Consider the following 18,561-nt stretch of genomic DNA (forward strand, 5'->3'; position numbering starts at 1 on the left):
GTGAAGCCAGTCTGGAGTAGGAGAAGAAAATAGGATTTTGCTTCCCCTTCTGTAAAGCTCTCATAACATTTAATTTAAAGCTGCAACAATCACTCAATAACTAAACACTGAATAACTTTCTGGAGCTAAAAGCGCCTCCTTCCCCCTGTAGAAAGCTGAGATGCTTTTACTATTTTCTGGTCTCTTATACACCAACCTGTTGATCCAATAAACAAAATAACAGCTATTATTGATTTATTGTACATGTTCAGGCCCAATTTAATTTAAAATGTCTTGCACATGTGGGCTGGAAATACACACTGCTTAGCACTTGATCATCACAAGTTGGTGGATCTTCAGGGATATCAGTGTTTCCAACAGCAGATGAACTGGAGAGGCAACAAGAAGACAACCCCCATAAAAGGTTTAGTAGGTTGTGGCCACAGACTTTTTTTTTCTCGAGTTCAGATTTTTCCTGGTAGCATGAGGCGATGTCTGCCCAACACAGTCTTGAGGATGTGGAGAAGATACCAGGATGGTAGAAAGGCTCATCAACCCAGAAGATGCTCATGCGCATGTTTCTTCCCAAACTAGAGAAACAGAAACAGACTCCATGAGGGTGGCCCGAGGGCCCAACATCCTTTTAAAAGGATCTGTGTTCAAAGCCCAGTGCTTTGCAGTTCGACTGGCTTTCACCAGAGACCACCAGAACCTAGCAACTCCAGCTTTACTCGTCGAGCCTCCCTCCCTGAAGAGACAGGAAGCGTTCGACAAACTAAACCTGTGAGTGGAAAAAGCTAATGTCATGCTTAAGGCCTCAGTGGTGGTACAAGGTGGGTGAAACAGCCTTTAAAATCCTACAAATTAAGAGTGTCAGTCCAAACTACTGGCATCATGATGGGGAACTACGATGACGTCTAACAGGGAATACTCTGCTGGTAATTTCATTCAGTGATGTTAAATGTGTTGCTTTTTGCTCTTCATCGTTTTCTCTAAATCTTTGTTTTAGCTGCTTCTTCTGCTGACGGTGATCCAGGTTTCGTCCTTCGGTGCGGATACCAGCTCGGATCGGATCTCGGCCACTTGCCCCTTCAGTCGGTGGAGCTTCAGCTGCCGCACCAACGTGCTGAGGACGACCGTAGCCACAGTGTAGGCAAACCTAACGGAGACCAAATAGTGATTGATGCAGGACATCCAGGTGTAGAAGAGCTTCAAATAGTTATCAAAACTTCCCAAAGTTGGTCTAATGAAGTCTGCTTTCACAATTAGCAGTCTGAGTGACAGAGTGTGGATAATTTCCTCTTACCTGAGCTCTGGACACGTCTGATTCCCTGAGAATCCGAGCAGACAGAAGCTCTTCCTGGCCGATTCTTCCTCGAATCGATCTGGGTCAAACCTGAGGGAGGATTGAAGTATTCACCAAACCAGTAAACAGACATATTACAACTTTAACTTGGAAGAAAAAAAGCCCCTCACTGTGAAGCTGTCACATTATTTTAACTGCAGTTTATTTGATGGCTGCAGATTTATGTTACCTGGTGAAGGCAGATGAATGCCCGGTGATAACTGTGACATGCACCTGTAGACTTAACAGGAAACACCTGATAATCCAGCGAGCTCTACACGGTAATGCTAGCAGGTTTTATTTCCACCCACCGGTTAGAATTAACTTCAAAGCAACCCCCCCACAAATAACAGCTAAGGCTGATGACAAAATGCCATTAGTTTTGAAGTTACTTATGAAATAGAGGAAAAATTAAATAGATGTGTTGATGATCAACTAAATTATTTGAGCTCTTCCTGTAAAATTTTTCCTAATCCATTAACTAAATGTTGACCCCTGGTGGAGCTACAACAAAAGTTTCAAGCTCACCAAATCGATATTTGAGCCTCTGGGATGAAACCGCTGCCAATCAGATGCTTTCCAGATGGTATTGGATGGTGGATCAAAATCTGACTGCACTTTTCTTTGTTTATAATCGTTACTTTTAACAAGATCAGATATGTTGTCACTGATTTTCAGTCCAGTTCTTGTGTAATTTTCATACCTCAACCTTTCTCCCTGATTCCCTTCAGTAAGAATGGCTTCTTCACAGCAATCCATCCACTGAGACTTCCATGAACAGTGACAGATAAGCTGAAGTTTAAGATGCATCTCTTAGCATGCATCTTTTTGTCCTGAACTTGTTCAGTTCCCTCAACATTTTTAAGGACATGCTGCACAACACATCGAGATGTGTCAACCTTTCAGCTAATAGCTCTGGAAAAATGCTATTTTATGTCTGTTAAAGACAAAGATCAGATTTAAAATCTTTTCCAAGTTCTCTGTTATGTGTAGACACGACACTGGTTCATAGTTGAGTTAGGTGCCTTTGTAAGGTTTTAACAATTCATTGGTTAAGGTTGCTTAACACACACACACACACACACACACACACACACACACACACACACACACACACACACACACACACACACACACACACACACACAAAGAAATGAGGGGCTTGTGCACAGCATGGTACCTCTTAGTCTAGTAAGGGATACCATACTAGTCCCAGAATATAAATAAAGTACTGGGAATGAGCGTTACAGATCCTGTTTTATAGAGTGATAATTTAGTGACCCAGTACAGTTTTCTTTGTATTGCAGATTTTGAATGAGTGGGATTTGAACTGGCAGCCATTTTTAAACTGGCTGAAGAACATGTCAAAACCAAAATGTCAAACCTGTAAGGGCTGCTCCAGGTTTCCTCATCTTGTAGAACCACTCCTAAGGCGTAAATCACCAACGTCTGAAAGTAACAACAACAACAGTGTTTACGTGTAACAAAACTGCTGTATTTTAACCTCAGCTGGGAAAACTGAGGGAACAACGCACTTTAATAGGGAAGGAAGAAAAATAAAACAAAACAGGAATATCACTTGCTTGACTTTAAATAAACATTCAAAAGTTGCATCTAAAAAAATAAAATAAAATAAAATCCTCGGTTTATGTTTCTTACGCTATTTAATGTTTCTATCTGTTCTTGTTTACCATTAACACAGCAAACACTGTGTTTGTGCAGCTGAAATAATCTGGCTGAGAGCCGCAGACTCCGGGAAACCGGATACCTCTTTGGGGATGACGTGCTGATCGACTTTGCCCTCCACTTCCTGAAGCCGAGCCGCGACGGGGGTGAGCTTGGCAGTCCTCACCGTCTCGTTCAGGACCTGTTGGCAGTATCTACGCGAGGACGGAAATGCGATCGCATCAACGTTACTGGCTGCACCGCGTGTGAAGGACGACTCAAGAACGCCTAAATACGTAAAAGTCCAAAAGTCTTACCTGAGCTGAGGAATCTTGTCGAGGGAAACCGGATCAGAACCCAATACGTCCTCCAGCTCCTGGTGCAACTTGTCCTGCACTTCCTCTGAATTGGACAGGAAGTAAAGAGCCCAGATACACACTGCCAAAACACCACAGTGTGTAATCTTAGAATCAGAATAAAACAACCTTTTGCTAATAAAAGATAAATAAAAGTTAGCTTTTGTTTGCTTTTAGAGCTAAAAGTTCATTACATTATTGTTAAGTGCCTATCAGACAACTCTGGGAAACTGTGCTTATAAAAACTGTATCTGGCAGGCTTCACATCCTCTGATTCAGGCCACTTACAGTTCGCAGCGATGACACATCCAGCCAAAGTGAACACCATGCAGTCCTCCATGATCTGAAACAAACAATCAAGATTTCAGCGGTTTTTTTTTCTTACCTCTGTGAAAGCGCTGAGGATGTAAAGCAGAAGCTCATCAGCATTCACCTGTCGCTCTGTGAAGTTGGACTGCAGCAGAGCGTCCACAAACACCGCCTGCTTCCTCTGGGCTTTCCTGTCCTTCGCCACAGACAACAGCAAAGACTCCATCTCTGACAGAGCTGACCACCGAGGAGGAAAAAACAAGATGAGAGCCGTGGCGACTCCGACCACATTCAAGGGCTCAAAACCAGAGGAACCCACCCGAGGGATTAATAAAGTTCTATCTAATCTAATCTAATCTAATCTGACATCCTAGCCCGGCACGGCTCACAGATTTTGTCCCACAGCTGCTGGACAGGCCCTTTAAAAACATCTGAATCATCAAAACCTTGAATGTGAGGTTCCCCTGTCTGCACTAATAGGGTAAAGGGTAAATTATTCTCACACCTGGGGAGCCACTTTTTGAGAACTGGGTGTCAGAGTTACATGAAGTGACATGAACAAGTGCCAGACACTCTCTGTGGGGTTACACATTAAATGCAGTCTTTGCAGCCCATTCAGACAGCACCCAAAATAGCATCTGTCCTTGGCAGGTAAATCCCTATCGATCCTATCCAAACAAAGCCTGTCTGCTGATTAAGGTGGTAACCGTGAATGTGCTCGGTCTGTCTGTCAAGAGGCTTAACACAGAGATAACATCGGAAACTCTGCAGACTTTCCATTTGGCTTCACCACACAAAGCCAGACACCGCTCCCACACGTTGACACGCCTCCTTCGCTCACCCTTCTCATAGTGCGCTTTCCTGCTGGAGCTCTTCTCCAGGGAGCCGTCCAGGTAGCCCTTTCCAATTTCTGACCAGATCTGGAAGCGTGAGTCAGAAGAGCAAAAATAAATAAATTAATAAAAATCAATGATCAGTTACAGAGCCTTAAACTCCCTGCAGAACTTTAGCATGGTGCATTTTTGATTAGCATCCCAATAAAGTAAAGTTTTGTGTCCCCCAAGCTTACTGCACAGAGGTTTGTGCTAAAATTTCTCACCGCATCGTGGTTCTTGCGGAAGGCAAGGACCTCAGTGTCGTCCCCGAACCGCTCGCCCAGAGCCAGTTGGGTGACCGTCTTCATGGCCAGGCCCAGCAGGTGGGCACACAGAGGCGTGTGCTGACCCTCTGGGAATGACTTCCACTTTTTCACCAGCTCATCCACCAGCTAAGAAACAAGATATCAGTTAGCAGGAAGTGTGAGGAAGTTTTTGGTTTTCTTATTTATTTTAGAAAAATAATTTCTTGGCTTTGGAAACCTTGAGCACAAGCGGAAAGTTGTTTTTCAGCGTGCTGTTGATGGCACTTTCGTACACTTTTTTTCTCATGATGGACTCGCTGGCCCCGCCTCCCATCCCGGACTTGTAGCCGAGCAGCGACTTCAGCATCGTTTCAAAGGAGTCGGCTAAAAAGGAAGCAGGAAACAGCAGATTTATGCATAAGGATGTTCTTCTTTTCAATTAGATATTTTTCCCAACAAATTCCTGAGTGTAAGAAAAGCTGCTGATCCAAACTGGTTTGCTTACTAGCGTGGTTGGGGTTGATGTGTTGCTGAAGCTCGCTTACGGAGCCCAAGCTGACCACAGGGCGACCACCAAACCAGAACGAGGCCACGGAGCCGTACTCATCATGCAGGCCGACGAGGAACTCATGCAGACTGCCTCTGTCGATGATATCCTGCAGGTTTCCATCCCTGGAGAACAGAAAATAGAACATTAACGCACATATGCTTATATTTACTGACAAAAGCTATTAGGATGACAGGACCCTTAAGAAGCTAATTATTATGCACAATGTACTATATTTTACAAAATGCTGTTACTGAATAAGAGTTAACAGAAGCAGAAAAAATAAAGGTAAAGATGAAAACTTACTTCTCATCTGTGGGGTTGAGACCTGGGATACCAGAGGCCCTTCTGGATGACTGAAAATATGATTAGAAATGAGATTTTGTTGTTTAACACAAATACAAGTCATTAAACATGAGTAGTTTTTCTCACAGTGGTGTCCACATGTCTACTAAGTCTTTACATAATTTAAAATAATGGCTCTGCCTGTCGGAAAGCGGGTCCCATTCAGAACCTCTTTGAAAAATACAAAATTTAACAATTTCTTATTGAATGGCATGCGCATATGGAACATGATATCGTTTAGGGATGTGAAGTAAATTAGTTGGAGTTTAGAAATAAATCGGCTTGTAACACAAACACATAAAGGAAACTGATAAAAATGAAAAAAAAAAAAATCTCGTTTTCGCTCATTCCGTCTTCTTGAAGTTGGATTTCTCTGGACTAGGTCAATGAATATTATATTAAATGGGAGCCGAAATGTGCAAAATACACTCCTTACTCAATTAATCTCTTAAATAGTTCAGAATAATGTGCTCCAACTCGTGAACAAGAACTAAAACATTTAAAAGCGCTTTTTGGTTGGGACACTGGGATGAGGGCAACAGCCCGCTAATGTAGCAAGCTAACGCCAAACTTGCAGGAACTTACCGGGTACAAATAAAGGACAGCGCCCACCAGGATGATGACAAAGGTAACAGCAAAGATGGCAAAGTCCAGCATGATTGCTCGCTGTTATCAAACAGTTTCTGCTAACTTTTATTCACGTGTATTTGAATGTTTCCACCAAAAACCTCAAGATATATCACTACCACGTCAACATCAACTGCTCGGTTATCTGTGTTCGATTATACAGCCTGGATCGCAGGCAGAGCAAACCAATGGATCTTAGGAAAAAGCATGACACCAAGGAGACACAAAACACGGGCAAAGACAGACAAAACGCGTTTTGTCTGTCTTTGTCCCTTTGTCGTCGGGACACAAAACAAGATCAAAGAAACAGAAATGTTGACAAGTGAGACACAAAATGATCACAAATACATAAAATGACATAAAACAACTCAAAGGGACACAAAATGACCATAAAGTCATTTTATAATGATGTAAAAAGACACACACAAAAAATCACACTGAGCAAAGGCATAAGAAACTACAAAGAATAAAAATAAAATCACACAAAGAGATACAACATGAGTAAAAATATACTCAAAAACACAAAAATGAGAAATAAGCACATAAACAGGAGCAAGGACATAAAACAACTATAAAAAGAAGAATGAACAAGACCAGAGACACTAAATAACCAGAAAGACATAAGATAAGACACAAATGACACCAAAGGGACAAAAAACAACTACAAAAGGGATCGCTAAAAAGAAAAACAAAAAGAAAAGTGAAACAAAATGACGCAAAATGATGACAAAGGGACATTAAAAAGACATTAAATGACATAAAGAGAGAGAAAAACATTATGAGATGAAAAAATGACTAAAAGGGCACAAAAACACCAAAGTGACAATAAAGAGATGCGAAACATGCACAAAGACATAAAAACAACACACTAAACAGCCACAAAATGTCCACAGAGACATGAAATAAGACACAAAATTACAAGAAAACAGAGACAAAACTTGACCAAAGTGATACAAATGACAGAAAGGTGATATAAAGCAACTAAACATGGACTACAGTCACACCGGAGACACAAAATGACTACAGAGGGACACAAAAAAGAGCAAGGTTTACAATAAAAAGACTCAACATGACACCAAAGACACACAGGAAAAAAGACCAGACACCACATGTCCACAAACATAAACTAATAACCTATAATAGGACACAAAATCACTCAGAATTTTTTTTTTTTTTTTAGAAAACGCTTTGTATTCTGCTCAAATTAAAACTGATACATTGACACTTCAGCTCAGATGTCAGTGTAAAATCCGCGGTCAGCATTACATTTAGCTGCCTTTCAGTTCAGTTCCATCACAGCTGCTCTTCAGCTTTTCTAGAAGCCTTTTAGGATCTCAGATGATTTTTTTTTTTTCTTTGACTCATCTCTGTGTTTATACCTCAGCTATGCCATCCTTTGGTTAATGCACTTCAACTGGCCTGAATTTCCACTTCCAGGTTAATTTCATTAGCTTTCAGTGCAGCGCAGTAACACCATTAACTACTCCTTGGCATGATAAGTACTTTTACTTTTGATATGTTACAATTCTTTTGCAGTTAGACCAGCGGTCCCCAACCCCCGGTGAGTCGTTTGGTACCGGGCCGCGAGAGTTGAGGCTCAGGTGTGAAATGTATGGTTTTCAGGGTTTTTATTGGTTTTCAGTGTTATTTTGTTATCGTTTTTATCGTTAACTCGGTTTTCCTGGGTCTTTTCACGTGTGTTATGAATAAATCTTGTTTTATTTGGTACCGGTACTGGTTTTATTTTGTTGTATTTATCCGCGACACCTTAAAGGCCGGTCCGTGAAAATATTGTCGGGCATAAACTGGTCCGTGGCGCAAAAAAGGTTGGGGACCGCTGCTGTAGACCATGTAAATCAATTCAGTTCAATTAAAATTTCTTCATAGCTCATTCAGTGTGCTTCAGTAGCCTGGGCAAGCAGAAAAACAGTGTAGTGAATGCAGTGAATGCTTTCTTTCATGGGTTTCATGTAGAGAAACAACTGTAAACAAAAGAGAGAAAAAACTATTCTTTAAATCTCTGTATTTAAAAAGAAATAAACATATTTCAAACGTACAAAAATAACTTAAACAACATTCACGACAAAATGCAAAAATATGTGCAAAATGACAAAAAAAGCTGTACAGTAATTTCTTAATTCTCTCAGGCGGTCATTTCTGATTTGTCCTCTAGCTTTGGAGGCTCAATCTCCATGGCCATTAGGTAACCTGAGGAGGAAGGATAAGAAAACAAAAATAAATGTTTTAAGTTGGCTTTTCCTTTTTTAAGCAGAAATGCTCAACCCACACTGCTCTCTCTCACCCTCCGTGTAGTCGGTCTCAGGTCTGATGGCGATTAAAATCCAGGCCAGGCCCACCAGCAGGGCCACCACCAGGTTGACAGTCACCCATGGGTGGAGAATTTGGTGCTCCAACCCTGTAGGCCTAAAGCAGAATCAGGTCAGTCTCTGTATCAAAACCAGACTTTTTAATGATATCGGAATATCAGATTATTCCAGCAAGCTCACAGTAGTGCCGTGTTGTTGGAATAGAGGTTGATCCGATCGCTGGTCATTTGCTGGCTCAGAGAGAGGACGAGCGCTGAGAAATACACTGTGTGCAAAAAGCAAAGCGTGTCAACTGAATCCCAAACAGAGCCCACGATGATGTGTTTCTGAAGCACAGACAGAGAAGGAAGGAGGACTCACAGAACGAGGCGAGAGCCACCGGATCCAGCGTGATGAACTCCCGCAGAGCCACGGGGCCTTTGGCCAGATTCACCCTGAGGAGAGTTTCATTTGTAGAAAACACAAACATCTAATTCATAGCGTAAATGGATGCAGTATTCATTCACTTCACACTTTTAATTACAAGATTTATAAAGTGAGATCCCTGTCCCACCCCAGCTCTATAGCCCCTCACCTGAGGTCAAAGTTTCAACACGTTCTTTTTAACTGGGTACAGTTTGAACTGCACCACCACTTATATGATGTTGCAGATTTACTTAAGACACCTGCTCCTATCAAAAGTTTTGTTTGTAAATAAGAAAGCGTTATTTGCAAAATAAACAAATAACCCCTTTTTGTTTGCAAATACAAAATTTTTGTTTGCAAACATAAAAATCTGAAAGTTTTGACTGCAAAATAGTGACGTTTTATTTGCAAATACAAAAGTATTTATAATCCGGTTGTTCAGTCTGACGTCACTAGCCGTGTCTGGGTCTAAACCCTGCTGCAGGTCCATATATCAAACGATCACTATGGCATTACTGAGAGTTGAAAAACTGTCTAAAGTATTTCATCTTTAATAAAATGATCAGCCTTCTCCTCTACCAGATGTAACAATTGAGTTTAACATCCAGGCATCCATGAAAACGGAATTTATGACATTTAACGGAGTTAGAAGTTAGCAGGGAGTTAGCTCGCTAGTTTCTATCTAAATACAATATAGCATGTCCTGACTGCGGGGTTTTGGAAACAAATTAAAACGTACAGCTCTGTTATCACTTACAGCATAAATGAAGACAGAAAACTAAACAGCAGTGACGTTTGTAGGGTTACTGAAGTTAGGCTAGCTGGTATATAATGATGTGCTACGTGACCGCTAGCGACACAGCTATGTTAGCATAATATAAACAAGCTAACTTTTTTTCCACTCGATAAAAGTTAACGTGAGTGTTCTCGGTGGTCAGGAACAAATGTAATCGCATGGCAGGATGCTGTAAAAGGACCAAACTTCAGCCAGGAGAACAACTGAGATAATCCATCCACAATACGAGGTTAGTCATTCATATACTGCTGCATGGGCTGGGCTGTAGTTACATCCTAAGGTTTTAAAAACTGAGCTTAAATAAATGATTAGTGGTAATAAAAGCCGAGGGAGGTCAACAGGGATCACTGACTGTTTTAGGAGCTTTTTGAGATCAAATAGAAGAAAATACAAAACATTAAACATGTTAACAACACAAAAGCCATATTAAACGCAGACTACTTTAGGCCCGGAAGTAGGATTCGTCGCGTCATCACTGAACAACCGGATACAATAAACCTGTTTTTTGTTTGCAACTGTTAAATCCAAAATGTTTTGTTTACAAATATATGTTTTTAAAAAGCAAATTTTTTTGTTTGCAAATAGCAACATTTTGATCGAAAATACCACATTTGTCAGCAAATATAAAAATTATAAAATTTTGCTAGCCAATCACATTTTTCGTTTGCAAATATTAAAAAAATTTAACATTTTTGTGCACAAATATCAAACTTTTTTTTATGAATATTAACATTCTGGAAAATATACAAACACCGATTTTTTTGGTTTGCAAATATCAAAAATAAAAAATTGTTTTGCAAGCTCATATCTTGTTTCTTGTAAATATAAATGTATAACAAGTTTTTCTCACAAATACCAAAGTTTTTCTTGCAAATACCGTGCCTGCGTGTGTTCTCTTTGTGTCCATTTTGCTCGCACAGTAGGGTTTGGCTATTTGGTGATTCTAATTTGCCAGAAGGTGTGATGTGTTTTTGTTTGCAACGTGGCGAACCATGATGGATTTCCAATGTGCAGCTTTACCTGTCGAAGGCTGCCACTGTACTGATGGCCAGCAGCATGTAGAGCAGAGACTGGGAGGGATACGCCACGCTTTGGTACTGCTCAAGCAGGTTGGACAGGGAGGTGAGGTGCTGCCCGGCTAGCATGTACACCATCACCACGTTCCACACGGCGTAGCCGGCCAGGAAGCCCTGACAGTATAGACCGAACACCCTGGAGCATGAACAGAGGAGAGGAGGAACACTGGGACGGGAGGACGGACTCGGGATTTTTATAGTCATACAGGAGACACTTTGCTGTTACCTGAAGCCTCCATGCACTCTGATGGAAACATCTCTGGTGGTCCACAGTGGCTGCATGTGCTGGAAGTCTGCCATGTTGTCCATCGGGTCGCTGGTCTTCTTCCAATCGGAGCGTTCAGCAGCCTGGAAACGCTCTGCATGCAAACACATAAAAAAAGTTAAACAAACAGCCTCATCATCAATATCGTCTTCTTCTTCTTCTGTCACTCACTATTTCTCTCCACAAACACCTTCCCGACCGGCTGGCTCTGACCCTGTGGGGCGGCAAACAGGGAATGCTGCGGCAATGGAGGAGGGGTGTCGGCGATGATGTCATCCTCCGGTATGTCCAGCTCATCGGGAAGCTGCGTCTCGACAACTTTGGACTTCCTGAAGAGTGTATGGCAAGTTAAAAAAAAAATATTAAAACTAAAAAGCCAGACTATTCTCAGGTCACAACATTAAAGATAGTAACTTGCAAATATCAAATCAAATCAAATCACTTTTATTGTCACATCACATGTGCAGGTACATTGGTACAGCACATGTGAGTGAAATTCTTGTGTTCGAGCTTCACAAGCAACAGAGTTGTGCAAAATACAATAATGTAAACAAGCAAAATACAAGAATGGCTACATCTGAAACGAATAAATATATGTACAATATATAATAGTATATGCATTTCTGGATGTGTATACTAAATATTTTTCTACGTGTGTGTGTGTGTGTGTGTACACATATTTTACAAATTAAATAGAGTCAACAATAAATAAAATATATAAAAATATACAGAGTGAGACATGTGCAAAACAGTGGCGTTACTGTACAGTATGGAGTGCATAATGTTAAAGTTCCAGTAGTGAAGCTGAGGTGTCTATGACGTGTTCAGCAGTCTGATGGCCTGATGGAAAAAGCTGTCTCTCAGTCTGCTGGTACGGGACCGGATGCTGCAGAACCTCCTTCCTGATGGAAGTAGTCTGAACAGTTTATGGCTGGGGTGACTGGAGTCCTTGATGATCCTCCCCGCTTTCCTCAGGCACCGCTTCCTGTAGATGTCTTGGAGGGAGGGAAGCTCACCTCCAATTATCCGTTCAGAGCACCGCACTACTCGCTGGAGAGCTTTGCAGTTGTAGGCGGTGCTGTTGCCATATCGAGGCCCAGCGTACGTTTGAATTTGTTCTCCTTCAATGATGGTTTACATCAGCTCAGTTATTAATTTATTGTGAACACTTGTGTGTCTCAGAGTCAATAAAGGGGAATAAACAAGAACAGCAACATTATAAAAATCAACTGTCAGCCAAATGATTTCTTTAAATGTGGATATCAAGCCAGAAATTTACAATTAGTGCACCTGTATTAAAATAATAAATTCTTACTTTTTCTTTCGGGGTTTCCTGACCACTTCTTCTCCATCTGTGGTCTGGTCCGCGGTGTCTCCGTTCACCAGGTCGGCGTGGTCGTCCTCAAGACCTGAAATCCAGGATTCACAACATGGGCAAAGTTTCAGTTTCAGCCAAAAGTTCAGTCCTCAGATTGCTCTAACTGCTCACATTCAGACACTTTTTTCTAAATTTGGCTCTGCAGTCTGTCATAGAGTCGCAGAAGCTCCACCCACCTGCCGTTTGTGAGAGGCAGACAATCATAAGAAAGCTGGTTTGAAGTGGGAAGAGCTAAAGTAGCTTGTTTCAGGTAGATGATGAACTGAGGGGGCTGATGCAAGATTCACAATAAGCTCCATAAGGATTACTTTGAGCTGTGAATCATGCAAAGCCACTCCAGTAGAGTCTATAGTTAAAAATATGGAGCTAGCTGAAGTTATTATTAAAGAGTCTTTCTCCCCTCACCCCCAACTGGTGGCGGCACACGGTTGCTGGAGGTTTGTTCCTGTTAAAAGGAGGTTTTTCCTTCCACCGTCGCTTGCTCTTAGGACGTTGTCTGATTGTTGGAGGTCTCTCTGTATTATTACAGGGTCCGTACCTTGCAATATAAAGCAGCGACAACTAGCAGAGACAGAATTCTTGAATTCACCTATAGTGGCAGTTTTCTTCTTCTTCCTCCTCCTCTGTGGCGGGGCCTCGACTGTGGCTTCAAGGGTCAGATGATCCCCGATTCCAGAAGCCCTGCGGCTGCCCATGCCTCCCATCTCCATCCCCTGATCTGAAGGTGGCACAAGAAGCTACAGCTTTATTTTAAACAGTGGGTGGAGGCAAATGAGGAAATTGAAATTTTTATACAGAAATTTTAGGACAAATTTGAAAAGTCTACTCTCCTTCTTTGTGGTTTTATGTTGTTATCCTTTACTTAAAATTATTCTCCAGAGTTATGGAAGAATTTTAATGGTAACAATTTGTTTTTTAGGACTTTAGTGAACATAAATGCTGTTATATATGTGCAGGCTTTCATGAGCAAGCCATATACAGTGGGGCAAAAAAGTATTTAGTCAGCCACTGATTGTGCAAGTTCCCCCACCTAAAATGATGACAGAGGTCAGTAATTTGCACCAGAGGTACACTTCAACTGTGAGAGACAGAATGTGAAAAAAAAATCCATGAATTCACATGGTAGGATTTGTAAAGAATTTATTCGTAAATCAGGGTGGAAAATAAGTATTTGGTCAATAACAAAAATACAACTCAATACTTTGTAACATAACCTTTGTTGGCAATAACAGAGGTCAAACGTTTACTATAGGTCTTTACCAGGTTTGCACACACAGTAGCTGGTATTTTGGCCCATTCCTCCATGCAGATCTTCTCGAGAGCAGTGATGTTTTGGGGCTGTCGCCGAGCAACACGGACTTTCAACTCCCGCCACAGATTTTCTATGGGGTTGAGGTCTGGAGACTGGCTAGGCCACTCCAGGACTTTCAAATGCTTCTTACGGAGCCACTCCTTTGTTGCCCGGGCGGTGTGTTTTGGATCATTGTCATGTTGGAAGACCCAGCCTCGTTTCATCTTCAAAGTTCTCACTGATGGAAGGAGGTTTTGGCTCAAAATCTCACGATACATGGCCCCATTCATTCTGTCCTTAACACGGATCAGTCGTCCTGTCCCCTTGGCAGAAAAACAGCCCCATAGCATGATGTTTCCACCCCCATGCTTCACAGTAGGTATGGTGTTCTTGGGATGCAACTCAGTATTCTTCTTCCTCCAAACACGACGAGTTGAGTTTATACCAAAAAGTTCTACTTTGGTTTCATCTGACCACATGACATTCTCCCAATCCTCTGCTGTATCATCCACGTGCTCTCTGGCAAACTTCAGACGGGCCTGGACATGCACTGTCTTCAGCAGCGGAACACGTCTGGCACTGCGGGATTTGATTCCCTGCCGTTGTAGTGTGTTACTGATGGTGACCTTTGTTACTTTGGTCCCAGCTCTCTGCAGGTCATTCACCAGGTCCCCCCGTGTGGTTCTGGGATCTTTGCTCACCGTTCTCATGATCATTTTGACCCCACGGGATGAGATCTTGCGTGGAGCCCCAGATCGAGGGAGATTATCAGTGGTTTTGTATGTCTTCCATTTTCTGATGATTGCTCCCACAGTTGATTTTTTCACACCAAGCTGCTTGCCTATTGTAGATTCACTCTTCCCAGTCTGGTGCAGGTCTACAATACTTTTCCTGGTGTCCTTCGAAAGCTCTTTGGTCTTGGCCATGACGGAGTTTGGAGTCTGACTGTTTGAGGCTGTGGACAGGTGTCTTTTATACAGATGATGAGTTCAAACAGGTGCCATTCATACAGGTAACGAGTGGGGGACAGAAAAGCTTCTTACAGAAGACGTTACAGGTCTGTGAGAGCCAGAGATTTTCCTTGTTTGAGGTGACCAAATACTTATTTTCCACCCTGATTTACGAATAAATTCTTTACAAATCCTACCATGTGGATTCATGGATTTTTTTTTTCACATTCTGTCTCTCACAGTTGAAGTGTACCTCTGGTGCAAATTACTGACCTCTGTCATCATTTTAAGTGGGGGAACTTGCACAACCGGTGGCTGACTAAATACTTTTTTGCCCCACTGTATAACGAGTTTTACACTGCTCAACAGTTCAAAGCTTTCTTTGGGCTCATGACGGCAAATTGAAGATAATTTGGATGACAATGAGAAATATGCTCATGGTGTGAGCGGTGAAGATACAGTGAGGTGCATGAAAAGGTTATATTAAAGAAGCCCTTCAAACCTTTAAATTCATGTTCGTGAAGCATCAAATATGAGAACACAAAGCTGTTTCTTACCGTCTGTATCGTCCACCCCATTTGTCTCCTTTTTCGCTCTCTTCTTCTTGTGCTTTGGTGCTGGAACATCTTCTGTGCACATGAAGGGATAAATAAATAAAGCTAAGTTACATAAAAAATGAGTTTGAGACGAAATGCAACTTGTTTATTAGAAATATTTTTACCCACCTGTGTCTTGACTTCACATGTGCACAGGTCGCAAGAACAAAGAAAAGAGAGAAGAAAAGTTTAGTTTTGCTGTTTAAAGTGGACTTCGTTTGCTCATTTACTGCTTCAGTTTTTTATTCTTGGACTCTACTAGAGTCACTTTGCATGAATCAGAGTCCAAAATCATCCTCATTTATCTTATCCTGGGCTTTGGTGCAGCCCTTCAGTTCATCCCCTGTCTAAAAGCAGCCGTTTTAGCTCCTCCCCACCATAACTATATTAGAATTGACAGGTGTGTGAGGCTTTTGAGTCTGGGATGACCATATGACTGATAGCCCCTTTCTCTGATGTCGTACAGACCCAGGTAGAAAAAAATGAAGATACAGAGCAGTCTGAAGTCTGGCTGACTTATTGTGACCTCTAATTCAGTAGGTATTATTATCATTATTATTATTATTATTATTTCATTTGTATTTTGTTACATGCTTCTTTAATATGATGGCAATCTATTGCTGCCTCATCAGTGTTGAAAGTTGATCAGAGTTCAGATCTTGTGCTTTTCCACTCACTGTTTAAGGACTGACTATATATAAATTCAATCGGATTGGAAAGTTTCCTGTCCATTGTTCCTCTTATTCACTTATCTCCAATTTACTTAGTTGCTACTTTTGCCTTGTGATGTCGTGCGGGAAAACACAAAGACTGTCACCGGGATGCTCCTGGATCATTGAGACACACACACACACCCCTCTTGCATCTGCATGGCAAAAAAGCTTCATAGGTCCCCTTTAGCATTACACCACAGTAGCTGCTTGAAATGAAGATGTTTACCCACCTCGACATTGTGGGAAGAGATCGCTGGCCTCTCTGGAGAAACACAGTGAAACACAGAAGTCAGATTTCTCCCTTTGTTCACTCATAAAAACCCCTCTAAAGAACATTTTTATTCCTTCTTTTATAGATTTGGGTTGAAGTTTAACACATTAAATGCAGTTTTTTCATTCCCAAATCAGTCACACCAAAAAAGAAACCTATGTAAAAATAATTGGGAAATAAGACCTAGAGTTATATTTTCTGAATTTCTGTCCATACCAACGGAACAACACAAGTTATGAACACATTCTAGTAAATCTAGAAACAAAACTAAACACTTTTTATGACCTTTTTATTTGAAATCCTGCAAGAACAAGACCCTAAAACTGACCCTTGGGTATACACTGCTACTAGACACACCAGAGTCTGAGAAAATCTGACTGGAAAGCTTTTTGGTGCCATCAAACGCATCTTAAACATATCTAATAACTATCACTCCTTCGGTAACAAGAACACAAGAACCAAAGAAACGTAATTTCGAAATTTAGACACAAACTGCCTGAAAGTGATATGGCTGCTCTTACAAAACAGGATAAGCCCATTATAAGAGATTATCTAAGCCACCAGCACTTGCATAACCAATGAAAAAGTTAAGATTTTAACGTAAAAAGTTCAAGAACTTTCAGTTATAACCCAGAGTCGGATAAAACAACCGAAGCAAGCATCTTACCGGCGTCTTTCTAGCCATTTCTCCCCCAAGAAACCAGCGAGACAGGAGTTAAGTGACACATGACATCCTGACTGTTTTATTCTCGGCTAAATCTGTGTTAGTACATCTGCCAGGACTGAGGATTACTCCGAGCACAGGTCAAGCCCCTTTTTCAGTGTCTTGGAGCGGCAGTGTGTATTTATGAGTGTGTCGGTGAGTAAAAACATCCAGGAAGTACTTCATCTGACGTAAACCGAGAAGGAAATCACTAAGATTTTTCAGAAATAAAAACCAAATCCCTTAAAAACAGGCTTTAAATTCACCAAGTCTGATTGTTCAAGTCTGTGTGAGGAGTTTATCAGATCTCTGGGTGCTTTTACTCGACTTTCTCCTGTTTCATTGAATAAGTTGTTGCTTAAGAGCACAAAAGAAAAAAAATGAAGGGTGGCGCAACACTTTTGCACAGGACTGTATGTCTCTAATGTCTTAATGATTTTAGTACATTTTGCGAGGTGCTACAGAAATAAAACTTATTATTATTAAAGGAAATGTAAAACCAAGTGTGGATCACTTTAATATTTCTCTAATAAGCTACTAATTCAATATTTTCTCTATCAATAACTTTTTTGTTATAATTTAAGACCGAAAACGTCTGGATAAATAAATGTGTAAATAACATAAAGTAAATAAAATGAATAAAAACCAGCCACCACGTGACAAATCAACAGGTTCTTGTTGATTTTTATTAAAAGTTATTACAGAGGAGCTACAGAGCTGTTAGCTCAGATGAGGTTTGATTTACTCACCTGTGGGAGAGGCGGCAGCTCCCTCACCCTCCGCGTCTACACAGAAAACAGGCAGGTTACAAACACCGTCTGCTCTTTATTATCATCGTTTTCGCTCTTATTAGAATTCAGAGAAAGATTACACGAAAACAGCCTTTAAAGTGAACCAGAAAACGAGCTTTCTGCCCCCACAGGTACAATTAGGAGCAAATCACGCCATCCATTTAAATATGACCGTTATGTTGACTGTTCATGCATTATGTGTGCATATCTCTCACCGTTGCTCCTCCTGTATCCATAACCCGTTTAATATTATGCAGCTGGTAACTTTGTTTTATTCGCTTCAGTCGTTTAAAGCGAATAAATCGCTGTTTTTGTTGATTTTTCTTTTCCTTTTTTGCTTTGTTTACGCTCACTGAGCGGCGGGGTTGTGGCCCGGATGTATTTAGGAATAGTGTGACGCATTTCCGGTAGCTTAACATTTAGCAAAAATAAAATGAAAAAAAATTATTAAAATTGAAGCTTCCAGGTATTAATAATGTTTTGAAGACTACTTTGCCCCTCCCCCATTTTTAATTTCATGTAACCATGGCTGCTAATCTTATTTATTTTCTTGTTGGCTGGGAAATTACACGTTTTCTGCAATTTTAACAACTTTGTTTTGTTTTTTGAAGATATATGATATGAAAACAAATGCATAAATTACTATAAGAAGGGTGTTGCAAACTTTTGTTTTTTTTTTTTAACTTTCAAGGATTAGCAAACATCA

The 18,561-nt window shown here is 41.0% G+C and overlaps 2 protein-coding genes across 2 annotated transcripts; both read right to left on the reverse strand.

The window, feature by feature from the left end:
- Window positions 1-217: 217 nt before the first annotated feature.
- cyp20a1 (cytochrome P450, family 20, subfamily A, polypeptide 1) lies at window positions 218-6,461 on the reverse strand. Its single transcript, XM_085398627.1, has 13 exons — window positions 6,252-6,461; window positions 5,628-5,677; window positions 5,280-5,446; window positions 5,013-5,158; window positions 4,754-4,921; window positions 4,496-4,574; window positions 3,779-3,891; window positions 3,634-3,688; window positions 3,307-3,427; window positions 3,093-3,204; window positions 2,709-2,773; window positions 1,286-1,375; window positions 218-1,138 (listed from the first exon to the last, which is right to left on the reverse strand). Exons 1-13 carry the CDS (start codon window positions 6,321-6,323, stop codon window positions 985-987), a joined length of 1,392 nt encoding a protein of 463 aa, XP_085254753.1. The 5' UTR covers window positions 6,324-6,461; the 3' UTR covers window positions 218-984.
- A 1,838-nt stretch (window positions 6,462-8,299) lies between these two features.
- Window positions 8,300-18,229, reverse strand: LOC146642096 (transmembrane protein 237B-like). Its single transcript, XM_085398629.1, has 14 exons — window positions 18,071-18,229; window positions 17,814-17,849; window positions 16,321-16,352; window positions 15,507-15,517; window positions 15,339-15,410; window positions 13,130-13,258; window positions 12,478-12,571; window positions 11,334-11,491; window positions 11,124-11,256; window positions 10,842-11,033; window positions 8,981-9,054; window positions 8,801-8,885; window positions 8,596-8,717; window positions 8,300-8,501 (listed from the first exon to the last, which is right to left on the reverse strand). Exons 1-14 carry the CDS (start codon window positions 18,089-18,091, stop codon window positions 8,437-8,439), a joined length of 1,224 nt encoding a protein of 407 aa, XP_085254755.1. The 5' UTR covers window positions 18,092-18,229; the 3' UTR covers window positions 8,300-8,436.
- Window positions 18,230-18,561: the final 332 nt, after the last annotated feature.

The sequence above is a fragment of the Rhamphochromis longiceps genome, linkage group LG23 (genome assembly GCF_057381845.1).
Source record: "Rhamphochromis longiceps isolate RC_006_pf linkage group LG23, R_longiceps_female_GT1.1, whole genome shotgun sequence".
Lineage (NCBI taxonomy): Eukaryota > Metazoa > Chordata > Actinopteri > Cichliformes > Cichlidae > Rhamphochromis > Rhamphochromis longiceps.

Coding starts and splice junctions, on each gene's coding strand:
- cyp20a1 (XM_085398627.1), bottom strand. CDS start 6,323: ATGCTGGACTTTGCCATCTTTGCTGTTACCTTTGTCATCATCCTGGTG. Junction 4,575..4,753: donor TCCGCAAGAACCACGATGCG/GTGAGAAATTTT, acceptor TCACGCTTCCAG/ATCTGGTCAGAAATTGGAAA. Junction 1,139..1,285: donor CAGACGTGTCCAGAGCTCAG/GTAAGAGGAAAT, acceptor GGTCTCCGTTAG/GTTTGCCTACACTGTGGCTA.
- LOC146642096 (XM_085398629.1), bottom strand. CDS start 18,091: ATGGATACAGGAGGAGCAACG. Junction 13,259..15,338: donor TGGGGTGGACGATACAGACG/GTAAGAAACAGC, acceptor TGCCACCTTCAG/ATCAGGGGATGGAGATGGGA. Junction 11,034..11,123: donor AGAGTGCATGGAGGCTTCAG/GTAACAGCAAAG, acceptor TTCATGCTCCAG/GGTGTTCGGTCTATACTGTC.